The 25,112-nt window shown below is 37.9% G+C and overlaps 1 protein-coding gene across 2 annotated transcripts in view; it reads right to left on the minus strand.

Moving 5' to 3' along the window:
* NUP35 (nucleoporin 35) overlaps window positions 1-23,217 on the minus strand; it is a 34,103-nt gene extending 10,886 nt beyond the window's left edge. Inside the window, exons 1-5 of one of the 2 annotated variants that reach the window (XM_024766798.1) lie at window positions 23,123-23,180; window positions 21,154-21,259; window positions 19,754-19,924; window positions 17,598-17,725; window positions 14,755-14,815 (exon numbers count right to left, since the gene is read on the minus strand). In XM_024766798.1, coding sequence (XP_024622566.1) covers window positions 14,755-14,815; window positions 17,598-17,725; window positions 19,754-19,913 — 349 coding nt within the window. In that variant the 5' untranslated portion in view covers window positions 19,914-19,924; window positions 21,154-21,259; window positions 23,123-23,180. Of the gene's footprint in view, window positions 1-14,754; window positions 14,816-17,597; window positions 17,726-19,753; window positions 19,925-21,153; window positions 21,260-23,122 lie in introns of both variants that reach the window. The other variant, XM_024766790.1, reaches the window with a different exon arrangement.
* Window positions 23,218-25,112: the final 1,895 nt, after the last annotated feature.

Raw genomic sequence — 25,112 nt, forward strand, 5'->3', positions numbered from 1 at the left:
TCAGTTGGTCCTGAGTCTTTCCAGTGAATTATCCAACCTTAGAGTGGGCTTGGGAAAGTTTGAATTTGCAGCCAGCAGGTCTGAAGTGAGGGTGGTCCTGGGGACCCCCAAACTTGCAGCTGGCACCTGAAGAGAGAGCAATCTTGTAGGTACTGTTTCCTTAGACTCTTCAGTTTGACAAAGTCTTTGTACCCAGAATAATATTGAACAATGAATACAACAATAACCAAAACAATATGGCGAACTGAACACTTTATTCATCTCTAATCCCTGTCAGACACCTAATGACAGTCAATCTAGAAAGTCCCAGGTTTTGGAGAACACAGAAACTGTGAAAGGTGTGAAAGAGGCTCCTCGTTGAAATTAAGGAAAACTAGCTTAAGAGTGTATAATACGGGATGAAATGGCAAGCCCTTCCTCATCTTACCCAGCCACTCTACCACCAAGAGACCAAGGTTTTAGTCCCTGAGGAAAAGGAATCTCAGTGGCTCAGGACTCAGTGGGTCCAGTCACAGTGGAGAAAAACTATGTAAAAGAATAAGTAAAAATCTGCATATTGTAAAGAAGACTTCTACGGTATGGAAAAAAGGGAACCTTCCTACACTGTTGGTGGGAATGTAAACTGGTACAGCCACCATGGAGAAAAGTATGAAGGTTCCTTAAAAAACTAAAATTAGAGTTACCATATGACCCAGCAATTCCACCCTTAGGCATATATCCAGAGAAAAACAGAATTCAAAAGGATGCATGCACCCCAATGTTCCTTGCACCACTATTTACAATAGCCAAGACATGGAAGCAACCTAAATGCCCACTGACAGAGGAATGGATAAAAAAGATGTGGTACATATATACAATGGAATATTACACAGCCATAAAAAGGAATGAAATAGTGCCATTTACGGAGACGTGGATGGACCCAGAGATTGTCATACAGAGTGAAGTCAGAAAGAGAAAAACAAATATTGTATAATATCACTTACACTTACATTTACAATCTAGAAAAGTGGTACAGATGAACTTATTTGCAAAGCAGAAATAGAGTCACAGATATAGAGAACAAACTTATGGTTACCAAGGGGAGAATGGTATGAATTGGAAGATTGGGACTGACATATACACACTACTATGTATAAAATAGATAACTAATGAGAACCTACTGTATAACACAGGGAACTCTACTCAATGCTCTGTGGTGACCTAAATGGGAATGAAATCTAAAAAAGAGTGGATATATGTATAAGTGATTCACTTTGCTGCACAGCAGAAACTAACACAATATTGTAAAGCAACTATACTTCAATAAAGATTAAAAATTTTTAATTTAAAAAAATTTTTAAATTAAAAAAAAAGAAAAGAAGACTTCTCCCTTTCTATATTCAGAACACCAGCTTAGACATTAAGACTGAATATTACAGAATTCTTCTTTGGGAAACTTAAGAGAAAGATCTATATATACTAAAATCAGAGATTTTTCCAAACAAAAATCTACCTAACTGTCCAATCCTCCTACAGTGAAGCCCAAAAAGAGACAAAACAGCCTCTCTCCACCAATGTCCCCCTTCCTACCATTGTTAATACACATACACACATGGATTCCAAGTAGCTTTTTAGTGCCTCATTTCACCAAGAAAGGCAGAAGAGGTGAAAAAAACAAAAAGAGAGGAAAAAAAAAAAAGAACTAAAAGGAAACAGACAATATGAGCAGAAATAAAAGACCAACATGAACCTCACTGATAAGTTATTTTACCCATGAAACAAGAAAAGGATACTACATTTTAAGTACATTAAGAGAGCAACAACAAAAAAAAGGTTACTGGAAATTAAAATAAAATAAAAAATTATTAGATGTGTTGGAAATTGAGATTGTGGACATCTTTCAGAAAGTAGAATACAGATATAAAACACACTCTCGCAGAGAAAAAGTAGAAATTTAGAAATCTTTGCAGTGCTCACAAACAGAAGAAATTCCAGAAAGAGGGAACAGACAAAACAGAGGGAAAGCTATTATCAAATACAGGGAAGTTTCCCAGAACTCAGGGTAAGTGTCTTGATTTAAAGGATCCACAATTCCCCAGAAAAATAAATGGAAGTCCCAGACCAAGGCACAGTTGTAAAACTGAAAACACTAACCCTACAGAGATCTTAAATTTTTTGAAACCAATCCCCATACAACAACTCAGGAATCATCACTACAAATGACTTCTGCAGAACACTAGAAGCTAGAAGGCAAAGAAATAATGCCTCCAAAATTCCAACCTAGAATTCTATACTTGGTTAAACTAGCAATCCATTTTAAGGGAGATAAAAAAGATTTTCAAACTTAAGGTCTTAAATTTAATTTCCCATGCAAGCTTTCTTAGAAAGCTACTCATATATTTCTTCACCAAAATTAGGAAATAAACTAAGAAGAAAACATGTTAACTAGGAAAAATAGCTCAACTCTAGAAACTTGCTAAGGCAAGTCCTAAGATGATAGCTGTACATCATGCTGATATAGGAAACAGCCAAAAAAGAAGCTGAGAATGAGAAGTTCTCAGTTTAAAACAAAACAAAGATGTGTTTGAAACTATGAGCATTTTTTAAAAGATATATATGTATCATAGCAGCAGAATATTTGCTTAAAATATGAGCAAATGGCACACAGAAAAATTAGACAAATGGAAAAAAGAAACAATTATTAACTAACAAAAAATTAACATTTTACAGGAAGAATAAATTATAATAATACTACTTGGTGCAAAACTAAACAGTGCTTACATAATCATAATAATACACTGACAAAGGAATAAAGTTTGATATATTTTAATTATATTCAGATAAGGTAATTAAAGATAATTATATCTTATCTCCCCTACATTAAGATAAATATAGCAATACTAAAAATGAAAATAAAGGGCTTCCCTGGTGACACAGTGGTTGAGAGTCCACCTGCCGATGCAGGGGACATGGGTTCGTGCCCTGGTCCGGGAAAGCATGCCGCGGAGCGGCTGGGCCTATGAGCCATGGCTGCTGAGCCTGTGCGTCCGGAGCCTGTGCTCCGCAACAGAAGAGGCCACAACAATGAGAGGCCCACGTACTGCAAGAAAAAAAAAAAAAAAAAAAGAAAGAATTAGCAATAGGACTTCCCTGGTGTCTCAGTGGTTAAGAATCCACCTGCCAATGCAGGGACACAGGTTTGAGCCCTGGTCTGGGAAGATCCCACATGCCGCAAAGCCACTAAGCCCATGTGCCACAACTACTGAGCCTGCACTCTAGAGCCTGTGAGCCACAACTACTGAGCCCACGTGCCACAACTACTGTAGTTCACGTGCCTAGAGCCCGTGCTCTGCAACAAGAGAAGCCACAGCAATGAGAAGACTTCACACCACAATGAAGAGTTGCCCCCGATCACCACAACTAGAGAAAGCCCACGTGCAGCAACAAAGACCCAACGCAGCCAAAAATAAATAATTTTTTTAAAAAAACACCAAAAAAAAAAGAATTAGCAGTATAATCATATACAGCTAAGTAATGGCCCTCCAAGATGACTACATCCTAATCCCTGGAACCTATGAATGTTACCTTATATAGCAAAAGAGATTTTGCATTTATGATTAAGGATCTTGAGATGGGAAGATTAACCAGGATTATTCAGGTGGACCCCCAAGATATCCACTACTGTCCTTACAAGAGAGGTGATATGATGATGGAAAAGAGACTGGAGTGATACAATATACTTTGAAGATGAAAGAAGGGGCCACAAACCAAAGAATATAGGTAGCCACTAGGAACTGGAAAAAAACAAAACAAAAAACAGCAGGGAAATGGATTCTCTCTAGGGCCTCCAGAAAACCAGTCTTACCAACACCTGACTTTAGCCCAGTGAAATTGATTTTGGACTTCTGACTTCTAGAACTATAAGAGAATAAATCTGAGTTGTTTTAAGCCACTAAATTCATGGTAATATGTCACAGTGCTAACAGAAAGCTAATACAGCATCTCATTTAGTTAAGTGGAGGTAAATTCCAAAAGGAAGAGCTCTAAGATCTGGACTGGCTAGTTGTGAGGAATAAAGCTAAAGACTGCTGCATTTCATTATAAGTATTTAAGTACTATTTGACTTTTTTAAACAATCTGCATTTATTCTTTTGACTAAAATATAAAATACTATCCCACCAAAATTAGAGACCAATAAATGGCACTATGGCTAGTCTGGCATGAAACTAAATAAATTTTGGTGACTAATTTTAAAAACTTTATCTGGTAGGCAGAAAATGGTCCCCCAAAGATGTCCAAGTCCTAATACCCAGAAGCTGTGAATATGTTATATTACATGGTAAAGAAGAATTAAGGATGCTATGGAATTAAGATTGCTAATCATCTCATCTTAAACAAGAAGATTATGCTGGATTAACACAGTGAACCCAACACAATCACAAGGATCCATAAATGGGGAGGGAAAAGAATGATGTGAAATAAAGACTCAACTAGCCATCGCAGGCACTGAAGATGGTAGGGAGCCAGGAGCCAAGAAATATGGGCAGCTTCTAGAAGCTGGGAAACAGGAAAAAACCCCAAGATTCTCCCCTAGAGCCTCCAGAAAAGAATGAAGCCCTACTAATAATTTTAGCCCACTGAAACCCATTCCAAACTTCTGGCTTCCAGAATTTCAAGATAATAAATTTGAGTTGTTTTAAGCCACTATAATCTGTGATAATTTGTTTCAGCAGTAATAAGAAACCAATATAATCTAGATTAAGGCTAGTGGTGACTCAATATTATCAAAGAAAAACTATGCCATGCCAAGATGGATACAAATATTCCAATCATCATTTGGTTTTGGGATGTCATTGCCTCAAAACACAATATACATACATGAGTTTCCTCTGTCTGTTGTGACACACTACCACAAACTGGGTGGCTTAAAACAATAGAAATTTATTCTCCCACAGCTCTGGAGGCCAGAAGTACAAGAATAAGTTTTCAGCAGAGTCAAACACCTGTTGAAGGCACTAAGAAATAATTCATTGCTGGCCCCTGTAGCTTCTGGTGACACTGGTAAGTTTTAGTGTTCCTTGGCTTATGGCTACAACACCAAAGTATGCCTCACTTCATGTGACCTTCTCCTCTGTGTCTTTCCTGTTTGTGTCAAATTTCCCTGTGCCTCTAAGAACACTTGTGATTGGATTTAGGGCCCATCCAGGTAATTACCAGGATTATCTTCCCCTCTTTTCCTCTCTCCTTAACTCACTAAACTGTCCTTGAGAGCTACCCCTCTCAAGATCCTTAACTTAATCATGTTTTGGCCACATAAGCAATATTCAAGGTTCCAGGAGTTAGAATGTGAACATATCATTTTGGGGGCCACCATTCAACTCACAACTTATATCCATCAATCTGTTCAGTCAACCAACATTTACTGAGGTCCCTTTACACCCAGCTCTGTCACAGGTAAACAATGAAGATATACAGAAGGAATCTCTACCCTTTGGCTCATAACCCAGTAATGGAGAAAGATAAGAACCTAGCAGAGAGAGCTTTATAGGAGCACATACAAGGAACAGCTAAGCCAGATCAGAAAAAGAAGTGTCAGGGAAAGATTCCTCACAGATAAATTAGTCCTTTATCCACCTTCTGGGAACGCTAACAGAATTCTGAGTTCCTGGCATCAACAAAAGCAGCCAAAAACTGCTATAATCTAAATATCACACTTACCCCATTAATAATATGCTAACACAAATAAGGATTCTAGTTCAGTACATATAAGTGGTATACCACCTGAGAAGAGAGCTGATAGATAAAGAACTTCTCAAGAAAAAAAAAATTTTAATTAAAAATAAGATGAAAGGTGGACCTTCAAGATGGCAGAGGAGTAAGACATGGAGATCACCTTCCTCCCCACAAATACATCAGAAATACACCTACATGTGGAACAACTCCTACAGAACACCTACTGAATGCTGGCAGAAGACCTTAGACCTCCCAAAAGGCAAGAAACTCCCCACGTACCTGGGTAGGGCAAAAGGAAAAAGAAAAAACAGAGACAAAAGAATAGGGATGGGACCTCAGCTTGGGGAGGGAGCTGTAAAGGAGGAAAAGTTTCCATACACTAGGAAGCCCCTTCACTGGTGGAGACTGCGGGGGAGGGGAGCTTCAGAACCACGGAGGAGAACGCAGCAACAGGGATGCAGAGGGCAAAGTGGAGAGGTTCTCACACAGAAGATCGGTGCGGAGACCAGCCCGAGAGGCTTGTCTGCTCACCAGCCAGGGTGGGTGGGGGCTAGGAGCTGAGCCTCGGGTTTGGGAGGTCAGATCCCAGGGAGAGGACCGCAGTTGACTGCATGAACACAGCCTGAAGGGGGCCAGTGAGCCACAGCTAGCCAGGAGAGAGGCACGGAAAAAGTCTGGAATTGCCTAAGGGGCAAAAGACCATTGTTATGGTGTGTGCAAGGAGATGGGATTCAGAGCACCGCCTAAACGAGCTCCAGAAACTGCATGAGCCGCAGCTATCAAAGCAGACACCAGAGACGGGCATGAAATGCTAACGCTGCTGCTGCAGCCACCAAGAAACCTGTGTGCAAGCACAGGTCACCACGCACACCCCCTCCGGAGCCTGTGCAGCCCGCCACTACCAGGGTCCCATGATCCAGGGACAACTTCCCTGGGAGAACACACAGCGCGCCTCAGGCTGTGGCAATGTCACGGCCTCTGTCACTAACTACCTTACCCAAACACACCCCTACCCCGGCCTGAATGAGCAAGAGCCCCCTAATCAGCCCCTGCTTTAACCCTGTCCTGTCTGAGCAGGAACAGAAGCCTGAGGGCAACCTACACGCAGCACTGTGGCGAAAATCAAAGCTGAAGCCCAGGAGCTGTGCATACAAGAAGAGAAAGGGAAATTTCTCCCAACAGCCTCAGGAGCAGCAGATTAAATCCCCACAATCAACTTGAGGTACCTTGCGTCTGGGGAATACCTGAAGAGGCAACGAATCAACCCAAAATTGAGGTGGTGGACTTCGGGAGCAGCTGTACCCTTGGGGTTTGCTGCCTGCAACTGACTTGTTCCTAATTTTTATGTTTATCTTAGTATAGTTTTTACTTCTTGTTACCATTCATAGATTTGTTTATTGCTTTGGTTGCTCTCTTTTTTTTAATTACTTTTTTAATACTTTTAAAAACTATTTTTACTTTAATTACTTTATTTTATTTATTTATGCATTTATTTTCTTTCTCTTTTTCTCCCTTTTCTTCTGAGCCATGTGGCTGACAAAGCCTTGGTGCTCCAGCCTGGTGTCAGGCCTGAGCCTCTGAGGTAGGAGAGCCAAGTTCAGGATACTGGACCACCAGAGACCTCTGGGGCCCAGTAATATCAATCAGTAAGAGCTCTCCCAGAGATCTCCATCTCAACACTAAGACCCAGCTCCACCCAATGGCCAGCAAGCTCAAGTGCTGGACACCACATGCCAAACAACTAGCAAGACAGGAACACGACCCCCCACCCATTAGCAGAGAGGCTGCCTAAAATCATAATAAGGTCACAGACATCCCGAAACACACCACCGGACACAGTCCTGCCCACCAGAAAGACAATATACAGCCCCACCCACCAGAACACAAGCACCAGTCCCCTCCACCAGGAAGCCTACACAAGCCACTGAAGCAACCTTACCCACTGGGGGCAGACACCTGAAATGACAGAAACTATGAACGTACAGCCTGCAAAACGGAGACAACAAGCACAGTAAGTTAAGCAAAATGGGAAGACAGAGAAATGTTCAGCAGATGAAGGAGCAAGGTAAAAACCCACCAGACCAAACAAATAAACAGGCAATTGGCAGTCTACCTAGAAAAGAATTCAGAGTAATGATAGAAAAGATGATCCAAAATCTTGGAAACAGAATGGAGAAATTACAAGAAACGTTTAACAAGGACCTAGAAGAAATAAAGAGCAAACAAACAATGATGAACAACACAATAAATGAAATTTTAAATTCTCTAGAAGGAATCAATAGCAGAATAAACTTTCTTCTCAAGTGCTCATGGAACATTCTCCAAGATAGATCATATTTTGGGTCACAAATCAAGCCTAGGTAAATTCAAGAAAATTGAAATCGTATCAAGCATCTTTTCCGACCACAGTGCTATGAGACTAGATATCAATTACAGGAAAAAAACTGTAAAACATACAAACTCACGAAGACTAAACAATACACTACTAAATAACCAAGAGATCACTGAAGAAATCGAAGAGGAAATCAAAAAATACCTAGAAATAAATGACAATGAAAACACGATGACCCAAAACCTATGGGATGCAGCAAAAGCAGTTCTACAAAGGAAGTTTACAGCAATACAATCCTACCTCAAGAAACAAACATCTCAAATAAACAACCTAACCTTACACTTACAGCAATTAGAGAAAGAAGAACAAAAAAACCCCAAAGTCAGCAGGAGGAAAGAAATCATAAAGATCAGATCAGAAATAAATGAAAAAGAAATGAAGGAAACAACAGCAAAGATCAATAAAACTAAAAGCTGATTCTTTGAGAAAATACACTAAATTGCTAAACCATTAGCCAGACTCATCAAGAAAAAAAAAAAGACTCAAATAGATTCAAAGAATTAGAAATGAAAAAGTAGAAGTAACAACTGAAACTGCAGAAATACAAAGGATCTTAAGAGATTACAAGCAACTATATGCCAATAAAATGGACAACCTGGAAGAAATGGACAAATTCTTAGAAAAGCACAACCTTCCAAGACTGAACCTGGAAGAAATAGAAAATATAAACAGACCAATCACAAGCACTGAAATAGACAGTGATTAAAAATCTTCCAACAAACAAAAGCCCAGGACCAGATGGCTTCACAGGCAAATTCTATCACACATTTAGAGAAGAGCTAACACTTATCCTTCTGAAACTCTTAAAAAATATAGCAGAAGGAGGAACACTCCCAAACGCATTCTATGAGGCCACCATCACCCTGATACCAAAACCACTACAGGGTAATATCACTGATGAACACAGATGCAAAAATCCTCAACAAAATACTAACAAACAGAATCCAACAGCACATTAAAAAGATCATACACCTTGATCAAGTAGAGTTTATCCTAGGAATGCAAGCATTCTTCAATATATATAAATCAATCAATGTGATACACCATATTAACAAACTGAAAGATAAAAACCATATGATAATCTCAATAGATGCAGAAAAAGCTTTTGACAAAATTCAACACCCATTTATGATAAAAAACTCTTCAGAAACGAGGCACATAGAGTACTTACCTCAACATAATAAAGGCCATATATGACAGACCCACAGCCAGCACGGTTCTCAATGGTGAAAAACTGAAACCATTTCCTCTAAAATCAGGAACAAGACAAGGATGTCCACTCTCACCCCTATTATTCAACATAGTTTTGGAAGTTTTAGCCACAGCAATCAGAGAAGAAAAAGACATAAAAGGAGTCCAAATCAGAAAAGAAGTAAAGCTGTCACTGTTTGCAGATGACAAATTAACCTCCAAAATATACAAGCAGCTCATGAAGCTCAATATCAAAAAAACAAACAACCCAGTCCAAAGATGGGCAGAAAATCTAAATAGGCTTTTCTCCAAAGTAAATACACAGATTGTCAACAAACACATGAAAGGATGCTCAACATTACAAATCATTAGAGAAATACATATCAAAACTACAATGAGAAAAAAGAAAAAACCTGTAAATACGGGCTTCCCTGGTGGCGCAGTGGTTGAGAGCCTGCCTGCCGATGCAGGGGACACGGGTTCGTGCCCTGGTCCGGAAGATCCCACATGCCTCGGAGCAGCTAGGCCCGTGAGCCATGGCCGCTGAGCCTGCGCGTCTGGAGCCTGTGCTCCGCAACGGGAGAGGCCACAACAGTGAGAGACCCGCGTACCGCAAAAAAAAAAAAAAAACTACAATGAGGTATTACCTCACACTGGTCAGAACGGCCATCATCAAAAAATCTGCAAACAATAAACGCCGGAGAGAGTGTGGAGAAAAGGGAACCCTCTTGCACTGTTGGTGGGAATGTAAATTGATACAGCCACTATGGAGAACAGTATGAAGGTTCCTTAAAAAACTAAAAATAGAACTACCATACGCCCAGGCAATCCCACTACTGGGCATATACCTTGAGAAAACCATAATTCAAAGAGAGACATGTACCACAATGCTCATTGAAGCACTATTTACAATAGCCAGGACATGGAAGCAACCTAAGTGTCCATCAACAGATGAGTGGATAAAGAAGATATGGCACATATATACGACGGAATATTGCTCAGCCATAAAAAGAAACGAAATTGAGTTATTTGTAGTGAGGTGGATGGACCTAGACTCTGTCATACAGAGTGAAGTAAGTCAGAAAGAGAAAAACAAATACCGTATGCTAACACATATATATGGAATCTAAAAAAAAAAAAGTTTTGATGAACCTAGGGGCAGGACTGGAATAGAGATGCAGACATAGAGAATGGATTTGAGGACACGGGGGTGGGGGAGGGTAAGCTGGGATGAAGTGAGAGAGTGGCATGGACATATATACACTACCAAATGTAAAATTGATAGCTAGTGGGAAGCAGCTGCATCGCACGGGGAGAACAGCTCGGTGGTTTGTGACCACCTAGAGGGGTAGGATAGGGAGGATGGAAGGGAGACACAAGAGGAAGGGATATATGTATACGTATAGCTGATTCACTTTGTTATACAGCAGAAATTAACACAACATTGTAAAGCAATTATACTCCAGTAAAGATGTTAAAAAAAAAAAAAAACTAAAGAAAAAATAAAAATAAATTTTTTAAAATAAAAATAGGATGAAAAGTAGCGTAATATTTAAATAGTAGCAGAAGAAAATTGAGGGGTGAGGATGGGGAAAGAGAGGACAAATATTCAGTATTGTTTATCAGAGGCGATAATGGTTGAAAAAAGTTTTTGAAATTCTTTAATCTAGATTTCCCACTTTGTTATATGACCAAGGTTCTTCTACACCAGAAATAAGATTCTAAAAGAGATTTTTAACCTCACTTTCAGAATTATAAACTAACCAAAGTCACCTTTGGATACAAAGACCTAAGCATAAAATAGCAATTCATGCCATTAAATCCTGTGATGTCTCTTTATAAAAGGTGTCAATCTCAGAAAGTTAAAATTTACAAATCATACAAGAAATTTTCATTTATTTAACACTAAATATAAGAGTTTAAAATAGCTCTAGGGCTTCTCTGATGGTGCAGTGGTTGAGAATCTGCCTGCCAATGCAGGGGACACGGGTTCGAGCCCTGGTCTAGGAAGATCCCACATGCCGCGGAGCAACTAGGCCCATGAGCCACAACTACGGAGCCTGCACGTCTGGAGCTTGTGCTCCGCAACGAGAGAGGCTGCGACAGTGAGTGGCCCCGCTCGCCACAACTAGAGAAAGCCCTCGCACAGAAACGAAGACCTAGCACAGCCGAAAATAAATAAATTAATTAATTTAATTTAATTAAAATTTTTAAAAAATTAGCTCTAAGTGAAAAGTCTTCATTTTCTACCTCAATTTTCTCAACTCCCTTTTTCCATGTCTTCTTTACGTATTGACCACGCATGACAGTACTCATGTCTATCACATCTTTTCAAAAGTATTCTTAAAAAAAAGAAAGTATTCTTTTTCACTTATGCCCCATTAAGACTTTACATAAATTCCTTAAACTCAAATAAGAAGTAGCAGTGGCTCCCAGTGGCCAATTTATGAGTTATCTTTTCCTATCATAGTTCTTATATTTTCACACATGATTTCTAAAATTACAAAAACCTCATAGAAGTTACAGAATTAGAAAAAATAAATTAACAAAAGGAGGTTTAATTAACTTTAATCCTGTACTCTTCCACTTGACATCAATCAGAATATTACAATGCATGCTTTTCAGGCGACTAAGAGATCTTTTAAAGCATAAAATACATTACTTAACATTATGTGCTTTTGCATCTTCAATGTCTCTGGGATCACTGACTGACTCAACCAAATAGTCAATATTATAACAAATAGTCACATAGCAAAGCATTATCACGTAACAAAGCACTGTCATCTGCCTATTTGATCAAATTAGGATTGTTAAAACCTGAACTAATTCCCCTAGAACATTTCACCTCAAGTATGTAACTGAGACAGAGGTGACATCCTAGATTTTTCACCATTATATATATGTGGCAGACAGAAATCTAAAGACATCACCCCAAATCTTCTGTCCTCTGGTTTGATTGATTGGTAATTCAATCAAACTCTAATCCAGGTATTGCTGTGAAGGGACTTTACAGACAGAATTAGGTTATTTATCAGCTGATCTTAAAGAATTACCCTGGATTATTCCAGTGAGTCCAAAGTAATCAGATGAGCTCTTAACAGCAGATGGCAGAAAAGTCAAATCAGAGATACGACAGAAGAGAGAAATCAGAGAGATTCAAATCATAGAAAAGGACTTGATCTGCCATTGCTGTCTTCATAAGCCAAGGAATGAGGGCAGCCTCTAGAAGCTGAAAACAACCTACAGGTGACAGCCAGCAAAGAAACAGAGACCTCATTCCTACAACAACATGGAACTGAATTTGGCCAACGACCTGGATGCAGATTCATTCACAGAGCTTCCAGAAAAGAACAGAGCCCTGCTAACACCTGACCTCTAAAGCAAAGAACCAAGCTGTCCCCAGACATCTGACCTTTAGAAACTATGATGTAATAAATGTGTGTTGTTTTAAGCCACTAAGTTTTTGGCAATTTGTTATGGCAACAATTTAAAACTAATACAGATTTTGGTACCAAAAGGGATGCTGCTGTAACAAATATGTAAGTGTGGAAATGACTTTCGAATAGGGCAGTGGGTGGAGGCTGGAAGAAACTTGAGGAACATAATAGAAATCGCCTTGAACAAACCAGTAGTAGAAATCTAGACTTTAAGAACACTGCCATGATGACTCAGACTGCTTGAAGAAATCAAGATTTGGAGGATAAAAAGATCTAACTTGTCATTGGATATTATTTTTGCTACCATCTTGCCTTTAAACAGGAGTGTTTAGCACATTTCGTTTTATATAATTGTCCATTTGGTTCATTTAAACCTACTGTCTTGCTCTTGTTTCTTCTGTTCCATCTGTTTTTGCTGTTGTTCCTCCTTTCCTTCTTTCCTGCCTTCCTTTATGTCTAAACCACCACCATCTTTCACCTGGACTAATGCAGTAGCCAACTGTATGGTCTCCTTGCTTCCACCCTGTTCCTTATTTCAAAGTCTATTCACATCACAGGACCAATCTCATCCTATTTTTTTCCACCTTTTCTGGGTAAAGACCAACTGTTACGATGACCTACAAAGCCTTGTTGCATCAGCCCATATTACCTCTCTGACCTCAACTCCTATTACTCGCCCCCTCACTCACTCCATTTCACAGTATATACTTTATACTTGTTTGAACACCCCAGTCACAATCCCACCTCAGTGCCTTTGTACTTGCTATTTCCTCTGTTTAGAAAACTTGCCCTAAATGTTTTTAAGCAAATGTTACTTTTCCTATAACTATTTGTAGTAAGCAGAATAATGCTTCCTCTCACCCCCAGATGTCCATGTCCTTATCCCTGGAACCTGGGAGTGTTACATTACATGGCAAAGGAGAATTAACGTTGCAGATGTTAAGACTGCTAATCAGCTGACCTTAAAATAGGGAGATTATCCTGGATTATCCAGAAGGGCTCCAAGTATTCACAAGAGTCCTTAAAAGAGAGAGAGGGAGACTTGACTGCAGAAGAATGGTCAGAGATACAATGTTGCTGGCTTTAAAGATGGAGGAAGGGGACCACAAACAAATGTGGGCAGCCTCTAGAAGATGGAAAAGGCAGAAAACAGATTCTTCCCTAGAGCCTCCATAAATGAAGACAGCCTACCAATGCCCTGATTTTAGCCCATTGAGACCATTTCAGATTTCTCACCTCCAGAACTGTAAAACAGTACACTGAACTGTTTAAACCACTTCTAAGTTTGTGGTAATATGTTATGGCAGCAAAAGAAAACTAATACACTACCTTAGTTAATATAAGCCCTCATTCCTTACTTCCCTTTGCTGCTTAATTTTCCTCCATAAAATATATTACCTTCTAACAAACTATTTTACTTATAAATGTGAATTCTATAAATAAATGTAAGCTCCATAAAGGCAAAGATTATCTATTTTGTTCAGTTTCCCAAGGCCTGATACTTGGTGTGCTCAAATATTTACTGAATGAACATTTGATAGATTATAAATATATAAATATTAGAAGAGATGTGCTTATGATGATGCTAACCGTGACTAAAAAGACCATTAATCTTAAAGAAAAATGAGATATAATCAGTGGCTGTTTGTAGTCAATGACATTTAGATTTATAGCTATGCACTAATATCTCTCAAAACATCTTTATTATTCAGTCTCTGTATTCTTCTTCTTCTCAATTGCAACTACTTTTTTTAAAATTAATTGTTAACAATTCAGGAGACACTATTAAATACATAATTTTTAAATTTTTAAATATTTTTCAGTAAAATATCTCATCTATAAGTTCAGAAAATAATAATATACAAATAAATATTTCCTTGCTGAAGGAAGTTATTGACATTTGAGAAAGTCTCCAAGTTTGAAATATAAAAGACAAAATTTTGGCAATGACCAACAAAGGTCTTATATTATCTTCATTCAAAGAGTAAAGAATAGTCATTGGTGTTAAAAGACATTGCTTACCTGTTCCAGGAGTAGTTGTCATAACTCCGACAAGAGGACTCTGCATTACTGAAATGTTTGCCTACGTGAAAACAGAAGTGTTAAAGTAAAAATGCAAAATTCTAACCATAACACAAACACAATAAGTGTTGAAAAACTACATTCAACAGACAACTGAATGTCTACCAGGTATTGGAAATGCCTATTAGCTCACAATTGAAGAGTACTCTCTAAGTTTTTTTATTTTTTTTAAGCTGAACAGTATTAATCTAAAATGCCAGACTTGTTAGCATATTATATGTTTAATATAAGAAAAGTTGCATTAGATAAAAAGACATTATTTTTAGTAGACAGTAACACTGCTATTTGTTTTTAGTTCCTAAGATACAATATTTGAAATAACAGAGATAATGGTGATTCCTCAAATCATCAAGTTCACGTTGAAAAATAGATGGCAAAACTATATTTCTAAATTGACATTTACAAACCATGAAATACTATAGATTCAAATCAGTCTATACAGTAAAAGACAGCATATCTCTGCCTTTACTAGTAGAAAGTAACAAAGACTAATTCCTTTAAATGTGAGAAAATTAGAGATTAAAGTAGTTAAAAGTCCTCCTATAAACAAAAACAGAAATATCTAATCCAGAATGAGAAACAGACTCTTTCTCTAGAAGTAAACATATAGAGAGAAAATTTTTTAACAGATTCTGACTGAACTAAGAAAATCTAAAATCTGGCTATTATCCAGCAACCAGACCAAATGCTGAGAGATTGTTAGGAGGGATACAAAATGCATTGTTCAATTCTTAATGATAACTTCTTTCCTGATTAGAGAGAGGTTAACCAAAGTGTCAGGTGGCAAAACTAATTTGGACTTTAATAACATTCTTACCAACTTTCAAATCAAAAACTTTCTCTACAAATTATGACCCACAAGATTTTTAAACATTTTGAACATAGCAATAACTATAAACTACCTTTCTTTTCATGTATTATGAGAGAGGTAATGAAAACTGGCATAAACTTATAAGCCAGAGATCCTCATATCAAACTAAACATCAGATTTATCTATCAACCTTTAGAAAAATACTCCAGACCAGAATATTCTGGACATAGTTAAGTTTTGTTGTGGTTTTTTTTGGCGGTATGCGGGCCTCTCACTGTTGTGGCCTCTCCCGTTGTGGAGCACAGGCTCCGACACGCAGGCCCAGCGGCCATGGCCCACGGGCCCAGCCGCTCCGCGGCACGTGAGATCCTCCCGGACCGGGGCACAAACCCACGTCCCCCGCATCAGCAGGCGGACTCCCAACCACTGCGCCACCAGGGAAGCCCCATGGACATAGTTAAGCTTATAACACTACTGTCCACATATGACACAAGCCACACAAGCAGCTGTTAATTTTATAGTATGCATGTATACCTCAATTCAGTATAGGACTAGCCACATTTCAAGTGTCAACAGCCACACTTGGCTAGTAGCTACTGCACTCGACAGGAGGGCACGTGTAGAAGTGATGGAAAAAGAAAGTAATCTGTTTAACTCAATGAATTAATTTTGCCTTGCTTGACAAACAGGCCTAGTATGCCATGCATATCAAGCCTATAATCAAAATTTACTGAAAGATTTTTCTACTTTTCTTAAACTTGGCAAAAAATATGCTATATTTGATTTAGGGAAAGGCCATAAAATATTTCTCCAAATCAAACAGCAGAAATGTCGTTATACAAAGAACTTACCAGTTTAGCTGATACACTTTGTTTACATATCCTTCTAGGCATTAATAGTAATAGGAGAGAAAACTTTTGACTATAAAAGCTACTAAACTTCCTACTTAAAAGAAAAATCCACACTACCTTTCAACTGACAATCAAGAGAAATCACAGTAGTGTGTATTAGCAGAACACTGCTCTTGTAAACACTGGCTCTAGATTCAAGATTGCTAGGTTTAAAATCTGGCTCTGCTAGACTAGCTGCCTTACCCTTGACAAATTACTTAGGCTTTTCGTGTCCTAGTTTCCTCAATGATAAAATAAAGCTCGTAAGAGCTACCTCACAGATTCACTGTGAGGATTAAATGAGACAATACATGAGAAGTTATAAGATCAGGCCATGTGCACTGTAGGTACTTCGTAAATATTACATACTTTTTTGTTCTATCAGTACCATTAAAACAGAGAATCTCTACCTTGTATAATCTGACTGAAAATAACACCATCAGAACACCTACATCTACGCCAACCAAAACTTAACATCACCATCAGAACACCTACATCTACACCAACCAAAATTTAACATCACCATCAGAACACCAACACCAGGAACACACTAAACCATCAGCTCATAAACATGCAGAAGGAAGCGTTTTCAGTAAAATAAGTAAACAGTGAACACAGCTCTAAAAGGATATTGGTCTTATATTAATAAAACCATCCCTAAAATAAAGACCTCAAATCATTACAAGGTGCCTTAGATCTGGATAAACCCCGAACCTTCACTTGTTCTTTCACAAAATTATGTATAAATATTGAACTTTTTAAACAATTTAAATGATAATCATTTCTACATGTTTATTAAGGAGGTTGGGGGCATGGACAGGTGAATAGGCACACCTTTAAAAACCACAGAATTACCTATACGAGAAAATTATCTAAGTTCTATCACATTTTTAAGTACATTTCATGATAAACACAATTTAATTAGACTCTAGGATAACTATCCCTAATGCTTATTCTGTACAATAGAATTACACTAAAACAGACCTCAGGCAAACACTTCAAATTACTGACCCTCCCTGTAAAACCACATGAAAACATGAAATAAGGACAGGTATGGTCCTGAATGAGGATATGTGTATCACCTGTCTTCTTGAAGTTAAAGGTGTTGATCCAAGTCCTGGGCTGGAAATGTCATCATATATACTTCTAACTGGTGGAGCTCCACTTTTATCTTTATGAGCTGGTACAACTGGCTGTGGTGGTGACCCACCTAACAATGCACAAAAAATATAGACAGGTGAGAAAATAAAGAAATCCTCCATCTTTCTGGTAAGATCTTTTAAATTAATATTTTTAAAATAATGACTTAAATTCCTGTCTCCCAGCAATTCTTCTCAGATCTTAATACACAGAAGAATCACCTGGGCATCTTGTTAAAATTCAGGTTATGGCTCAGATCATGTGAGATGGAGCCTGAGACTATGAATTTCTAACAAGCTCCCAGTGATGCCAATGTTGGTGATCCACAGACTGCACTTTGAATAAAAGGTTCCAGAATAAGTAAATAGAAATTTTAGTTTTTAGTAAACACATGCAACTTTTGTTTTCTCTAGATGCTTTTCTTTTGTTTTCTCTAGATGTTAAGATGCTTAACATTTCAATATAAAATTTGATCCTATTTCTCACTTGAAAGTAGGTATTAAACAGCTCCAGTTTGTATACACTTGAATATAATCTCATAATGTGGAATTGGCTGTCAAATTCCTATTCTTGTTTCTCACAGTAGAAATATATTTAAGTACATAATAAACATACAGGAAAAGGACCAACTTTGGGGGATACAAAGGGATCCTCGTTAAGTCAGAGAATCAACAATGCCAAGTAGCAAAGCAGTCCAGGCCCTCTGTAAGACTAATGTCTGAGCCTAGACAGTATGGCATAAGGTATTTAGATCAGAGCACAGGCTATAGAACAAGACTGACCTGGGCTTTAACCTCCTGCTGTCACTAACCAGTGAGCTTCAGCAAGTTCTATACTGCATTTAGCCTCAGCTTCCTCTTTTGGAGGATACTACTAACTACCCTTTAAGACTGATAAAAGAATGAAAATAACATATAAAATGCTTAGCATACTGCCTGGCTCATAAACACTCAATATATGGTAGCTACGGTAATAAAATAATACACTTGAAATATGTAAAAAACAAAAATCTGTCCAGAATAACGTTCTTAAGTGAATCACTTCAAATATAACTTATAATTCTCCCTGATCAATCCTAAAAAAAAAAAAAAATGATAATAAACCACTTTAACTGAAATAATACCTTAAGGACAATTAAAGTAAGAATTTTCATTTAAACATCTATTGAAAGGATATTAGCTCACATTTGGAATTCAATCATTTTTGTAGCTCTCACTACTCACAGTCAAAACTTCCAAGTTATCTTTTCCAATATTTGTTTGCTAAAAGAGTCCTGTAAAAGATATGTTTCATTTACATAACATTTTGTGCTGGCAACTGCAAATCATAGTTTGTGGATTAAGTCCTTTCACTAAACACACTATAAGTGAGACTCTTAATTCACTATGACTAGAAGTAGAATTAATATCTACAGATTTTCAAATTACACTTCTTTTGACTATTTGCTATTATTACATTTAAGATGTATTATTTAAATTGAATTCAGCTGAAGTTAAACGACCATATTCCCCTCCCCCCACCCACACACACTAACATCTCCGAAACAGGGATAATTTACAAAAACTGGCAAATGTTCTATCATATTTAGTGTTTTTCTTTCTTAGTGGTACTTAAAATAATGGTGAGTTTGGGCTTCCCTGGTGGCGCAGTGGTTGACAGTCCGCCTGCCAATGCAGGGGACACGGGTTCGTGCCCCGGTCCGGGAAGATCCCACATGCCGCGGAGCGGCTAGGCCCATGAGCCATGGCCGCTGAGCCTGCGTGTCGGAGCCTGTGCTCCACAACGGGAGAGGCCGCAACAGTGAGAGGCCCACGTACCACAAAAAAATAATAATAATAATAATGGTGAGTTTTACAATCAATGGCATCTTAGATTGAATAAAATGTAGTATGCATATTTTTAGTGAGTGGTTCTTGGAATTATAGTAACTTATATTGCTTACACCTCTATTCCAATAATCTTAAAATAAAAAATAGAAACACTGCTTAATTTTTTTAAATAAATGTGGTTTGAGGGTGAACGCTGCATCACTACCCTTTTTAAAATTCTTGTACATGTATTGATAGTACTATAAAACTATTTTAAGCAATTTACCTACCTGCAAGTAAAGGTGATCTCATTTCCATTACTCCTACTGAAGGGCCACTAATTGATCGAGGTTGTGGAGTCACTGGAGCTGGCAAATCCCCCATTAAAAATCCAGGTAGGAACTGGGCATTAACCCCTGGCTTTGGAGATGTGGGTGAACCCAGCATCATTGGTTCAGATCCTAAATGAATCAGAAAATAAAATAATACAAAGAAAGGACTTTAATGTAACAATATCTAACAAAAAGATGCAAGAATCCAGCATAAACAATTTTTTTAACATCTTTATTGGGGTATAATTGCTTTACAATGGTGTGTTAGTTTCTGCTTTATAACAAAGTGAATCAGTTATACATATACATATGTTCCGCATAAACAATTTTGAGAATTTAATCAAAACTGTTAAGTATTACAGAACCATAGTTAATTTTATTATTTTAAAAACCAATAAAAATTATTTCTAGAAAAATGTGAAACATTTTGTATTAACCAAATAATATTTGACAGCTGTTTTTGTTTATATTACTTCATAGATTTAAGAATCAACACTTACTTTTAAATTTTAAAATTTTAGCTTATTATCTAAAAAAAAATCCCTAATACATACAGAATAACTTCTTTCCATTTCTGGATCAGCTTCTACTATGTAACAACGGAAAACAAGAACAAGGTGCACTAGTTACACAAAGTCTAAGCAAATCAAACACAACAGGTTTAGCGTGCTGTATGTCCCGTTTTTCTTTCCCCATATACAACCGTCAGTCATTTTTGTAATAAAAGTGTAATCATGCACACATTAAAGCACATATGAAATAATGTGATGATTGGCATACCAATTAAGAATTATAATGAAAAGATTTGGAAAGGTTATGTTTTGGGTCATTTTTAAAACCATTCATTTTAAAGTTAAGAATAACCAATAAAAGTCTCCCCAACATAAAACCAACTTAAGAACTGATACTTCACAATCATCAATTCAAAATTATTTTTCACAATTTATAGGGTAGGTATTATTATTATTCCAACTACGAAAAAATAAGGAAGCTATAACTTCCTCTAATTTCAGAACAAAATAGCCCAGTAAGGAAAACATGGGCTCTGGAGTCAAGAGACCTCGGTTCCAGTCTCAGTAAAATGGACGTAACTGTAGTACCCACCCAAAGAGCTTTGATTAGACTTACGGCAAGTAAAGCACTTATCTCAAGTGCCTAACATACAGTAAGTATTCACCAAATATTAGTTATTATTATTCTAATAGTATCTTACAATAGCCAAAACTGAGGAACTGATGTGTACATGTAGAATTTGCAATTTCTGCTTATGAAAATTTAATTTTTCAACTATCTGACAAGCCTGAATGTGATTCATGGTACTCAGAAAGGTCAAACATTTGGTATGTTATTTATATTACCTTTATTAACTATTCCTTAACTTCTAAACAGCCTCAAAAATGTGTTTCTTGCTATCCAAATGCTGTCAATTATTTATTCTTCCTCTTATTTCTAATCATAGTAGACCTAGATATTAACAATGCAAACACATAAAAAAGGAAAAAGGAAAAGAAATTCAGGAAAAGAATAAAGCAAATACTGAAATAAGGTGTGAAGAGCTATACTACATTGTAATTACTTCAAAGTGCTAGTTACAATGTTACCACAGTACTATTACATATTTCCAAAGAACATACCACTAAAATCAAACCAAAAATCTAAACAAAAGCATATTATGAACATATATTTATAAACCCATAGTAATAAATGTATTACAAAGCTTTAGGTACCACCAACTACATTCACTCTCCCAGCCCCAAAAGAAAAAAAATACATATATGGCAAGTATAGAAATAATGAAGTCAAGAAAATTTCTGACACATCCGAATGTATATTGTGATACAGTAGAAAGCAGCAGAGTGAGGAGGGCACAAAGGGCTCTTAACTGAACTGTCACTTACCACCCAACCCTTTCACTTAGAGAGCTATACCAATGGATCTGGAAAGTCTTAAATTCCATTTCAGTCTTGTACTCCTAACATGTTAAGTACAGTGTCTTACTCAGCTAGCATTGTTTGTTGAAGTAACCATTAGTTTTACTGTACCATTAGGTGCTGGGAAAACGTTCATTCCTCGTCTGGAATATCTGCAATATGTGGACTTGAACAATTAATACAACTAATGTCAGATTTCTGACCAGAGGTTTATTCATATTTGTAACCCAAAAAAACATACACTCCAAAATGTTTTTGTTGAGTAGAAAACTTTGGAACTGGAAACGAAAAGTTTTTTGACCTCTAAAATAATACAAGACATAATACCTAGACCAACTTTAAATGTAGCTGAGTATCTCTGTTGATATTATGCATTTAGTTTTTTATAACTAATGCTAAAACACGTTACTCTATTCTCAAAAGAAACTTATTTTGCACAAAACATGGCAAGCATTATATATCCTTCAACTCTAATAAAACTCATTCTACAGATACATAACCTGCTTGCTTGCTCTCCTTTCAAACTCATAAAGTTGTAACCGAACTTTCAAATACATCTCTATGACAGTAGACGATTTATTTTCTGTTCTAAGATATTCAACGGTTCTCACAAAACTCAGCAGACACACACACACAAAATCGACATCCTGCTAACTTGGCAAGATTTTCTGAAGACAACACATCTCAATAATGCCCGCCCCCATTAAATAATGGTAATGAATTTTTTTTTTTAAATCATGACGTGACCGATTAGAGGAAAAGACCACCTACAATACTTAAGTCATTTTCCCAAGATAAAGCCGGGGGAAATCGAGCGAACTCCTGGCCTCCTATTAAGGCTAATATCTCAATGCCTGCATCACCTGGTTAATTAAATGTCGCACGATTCAAGCTTCCATTAAAAACAGATTTCTTCTGCAAAGCCCGGGAGAAGGAAGGAATCAAACAGGAACTAGAAGCCTAGGTGACCAAACAGCGGTGAAAGGTAACCACACTCCAGGGCACTGCCCACCCAGGTGTTCACAGGTGAGTTCCTTCCCACCAACTTCTCCCCGGATCCCGGAACCTAGCATCGCGTCTACCGCGCTGGCGGAGTCCCAGGTATGGATAGGTCTGGCTCCGGCGTAAGGGGGCACAAAACAGCTGAGTCACCACAAGACCGCCATTTCTTCGCCCTCCTCGGGGCCCGCATTTTCCCGGAGCCGCCTTGGTAGCGGCTGGGTGTAGACTCCTCGAGTAGGGGGCGGACTAAGAAGTTGGGTGCGAGCCAGAGGCTGCCCCTCTGAGGCTGAAATTAGAGACGAGAGCCCTATGACTACTGCCTTTCAGGCTTGCCCGCTTCCAAGATTACGGTGTGCATCGCAGTCCTAGGGAGGAAAAGCAGTTTTTTACTCACCTAACGTGGGCACCTGCGGTTCCACAGCAAACGCTGCCATCGCAGCAGCGGCGACACTTGGCCCCGCACCTCCCCGATTTTCAAAAATGGCGGAAATTCTCCCCACGGATAGGGGCGCGCTGCCTTATGGGGTTGCGTAACTTCCGGACATGCGCTATACCTAAGTTGTGACGCCGGAGCCGGCATTTTGGAATGGGGAAACAGTCTTTTCGGAGACGCGACATCTCCGAGAGGGTTTTTACTGGTAGGGTGATGAAACAATGTGGAAACTGCGGTTCTGGGAATTCTTCTGCTCACCTTGTGAGCCTCCTGATTTTTTGGTGCTTGAGTTTTATAGAAGCACAAGTTATTTTACTCACGATTTCATAATTAGCGTGAGTTTACCCAGTGCTCTGTCATCCGTCAGCTTTTCCAAGTACCACCTGGAAAAGTTGGCCTGAAGAAACAGATGTGCCGCTTTCCAATGTAGATTTCCGGCCTTAGTTGCATGAACCTCAATTCTCAAAACATATTTTCTACCATCTCTATGCCATTTTTTAAAATTTTGTGTTATATAGGCACAATTTTACATTAAAGCGTTAACTCATACTTGCTGTTTTATTATATATTAATACATGCAAAAGGTTTTAAATAATGAAGGCTAATAATAAACACCCGTGAAGTCACCACGCTGCAGAATCCTCTGTATTCCTCCCTATGCCATCCCTACTGTCCTCCTCCCCCTACTTTGCTGCTTTTCTTTAGAGCGTATTCAAATATCACACACATATTCTATATATGTGTGTGTGAAAATATGTTATTTCACTATTTGCAGCAACATGGATGGACCTGAAGATTATCATACTAAGCGAAGTAAGTCAGACAAAGACAAGTATCATATGATATCGCTTATATGCGGAATCAAAAAAAATGATTAAAATGAACTTATTTAAAAGACAAACAGGCTTAGAGAACAAATTTATGGTAACCGGGGGGAAAGGGTGGGGGGGGGGAGGGATAGACTGGGAATTTGGGATTGCTATATTTAAAATAGATGCTATATTTAAAATAGATAGGGAATTCCCGAGCAGTCCAGTGGTTAGGACTCTGTATTTTCACCACAGAGGGCACAGGTTCAATCCCTGGTCGGGCAATTAAGATCCCACAAGCTGTGTGGGGCGGCCAAAAATAAAATAAAATAAAACAAAATAGATAACCAACAAGGACCTACTGTATAGCACAGAGAACTCTGCTCAGTACTCTGTAATAACCTAAATGGGAAAAGAATTTGAAAAAGAATTTATACATGTATATGTATAACTGAATCACTTTGCTGTACACCTGAAACTAACACAACATTGTTAATAAACTATACTCCAATATAGAATAAAAATTAAAAAACGAACAAGAATAAATGAAAGAAAAAAAGATGTTGTTTTGTTTTGCTCACTAATTTTATAAAAGTGATGTGCTACATGTATATATTCTGAGACACTCTCTGATCCATACCAGACTCATTATCCTCAAAATACCCACCCATCCTCCCTATTCCCTCCGGGATTTCGTGAAATCCCAAATCCAGCCAAGAATTGTGTAATTTCTGTGAGGCAATAATAATTCCAGCATTAAATGACAAGTTCCCAGAAATCAAAATGTAAAGCCCTTACAGATGAATTGAGTTTTTTTTTAACAGGTGTATGGGTTGAACTGTGTCCCCCCAAACATACGTTAAAGTCCTAACCTCCAATACATATGAATATGACCTTATTTGGAAATAGGGTCTTTGCAGATGTAATCAAGTTCAGATGAGGTCATACTGAATTACTACAAAATTGGTGGCTTAAACCAACACAAATTTATCTTTTATAGCTCTGGTGGCCAGAAACCTGAAATGAGTATTATAGGACTAAAATCAAGGTTTCAGCAAGGCTGGTTTCTTCGGGAGGCTCCGGGGAGAATCTGTTTCCTTGCCTTTTCTAACTTCCGAAGGCTAACTATATTACTTGGCTTT

The sequence above is a fragment of the Neophocaena asiaeorientalis genome, unplaced genomic scaffold (genome assembly GCF_003031525.2).
Source record: "Neophocaena asiaeorientalis asiaeorientalis breed wild unplaced genomic scaffold, Neophocaena_asiaeorientalis_V1.1 scaffold113, whole genome shotgun sequence".
Taxonomy (NCBI): Eukaryota; Metazoa; Chordata; class Mammalia; order Artiodactyla; family Phocoenidae; genus Neophocaena; species Neophocaena asiaeorientalis.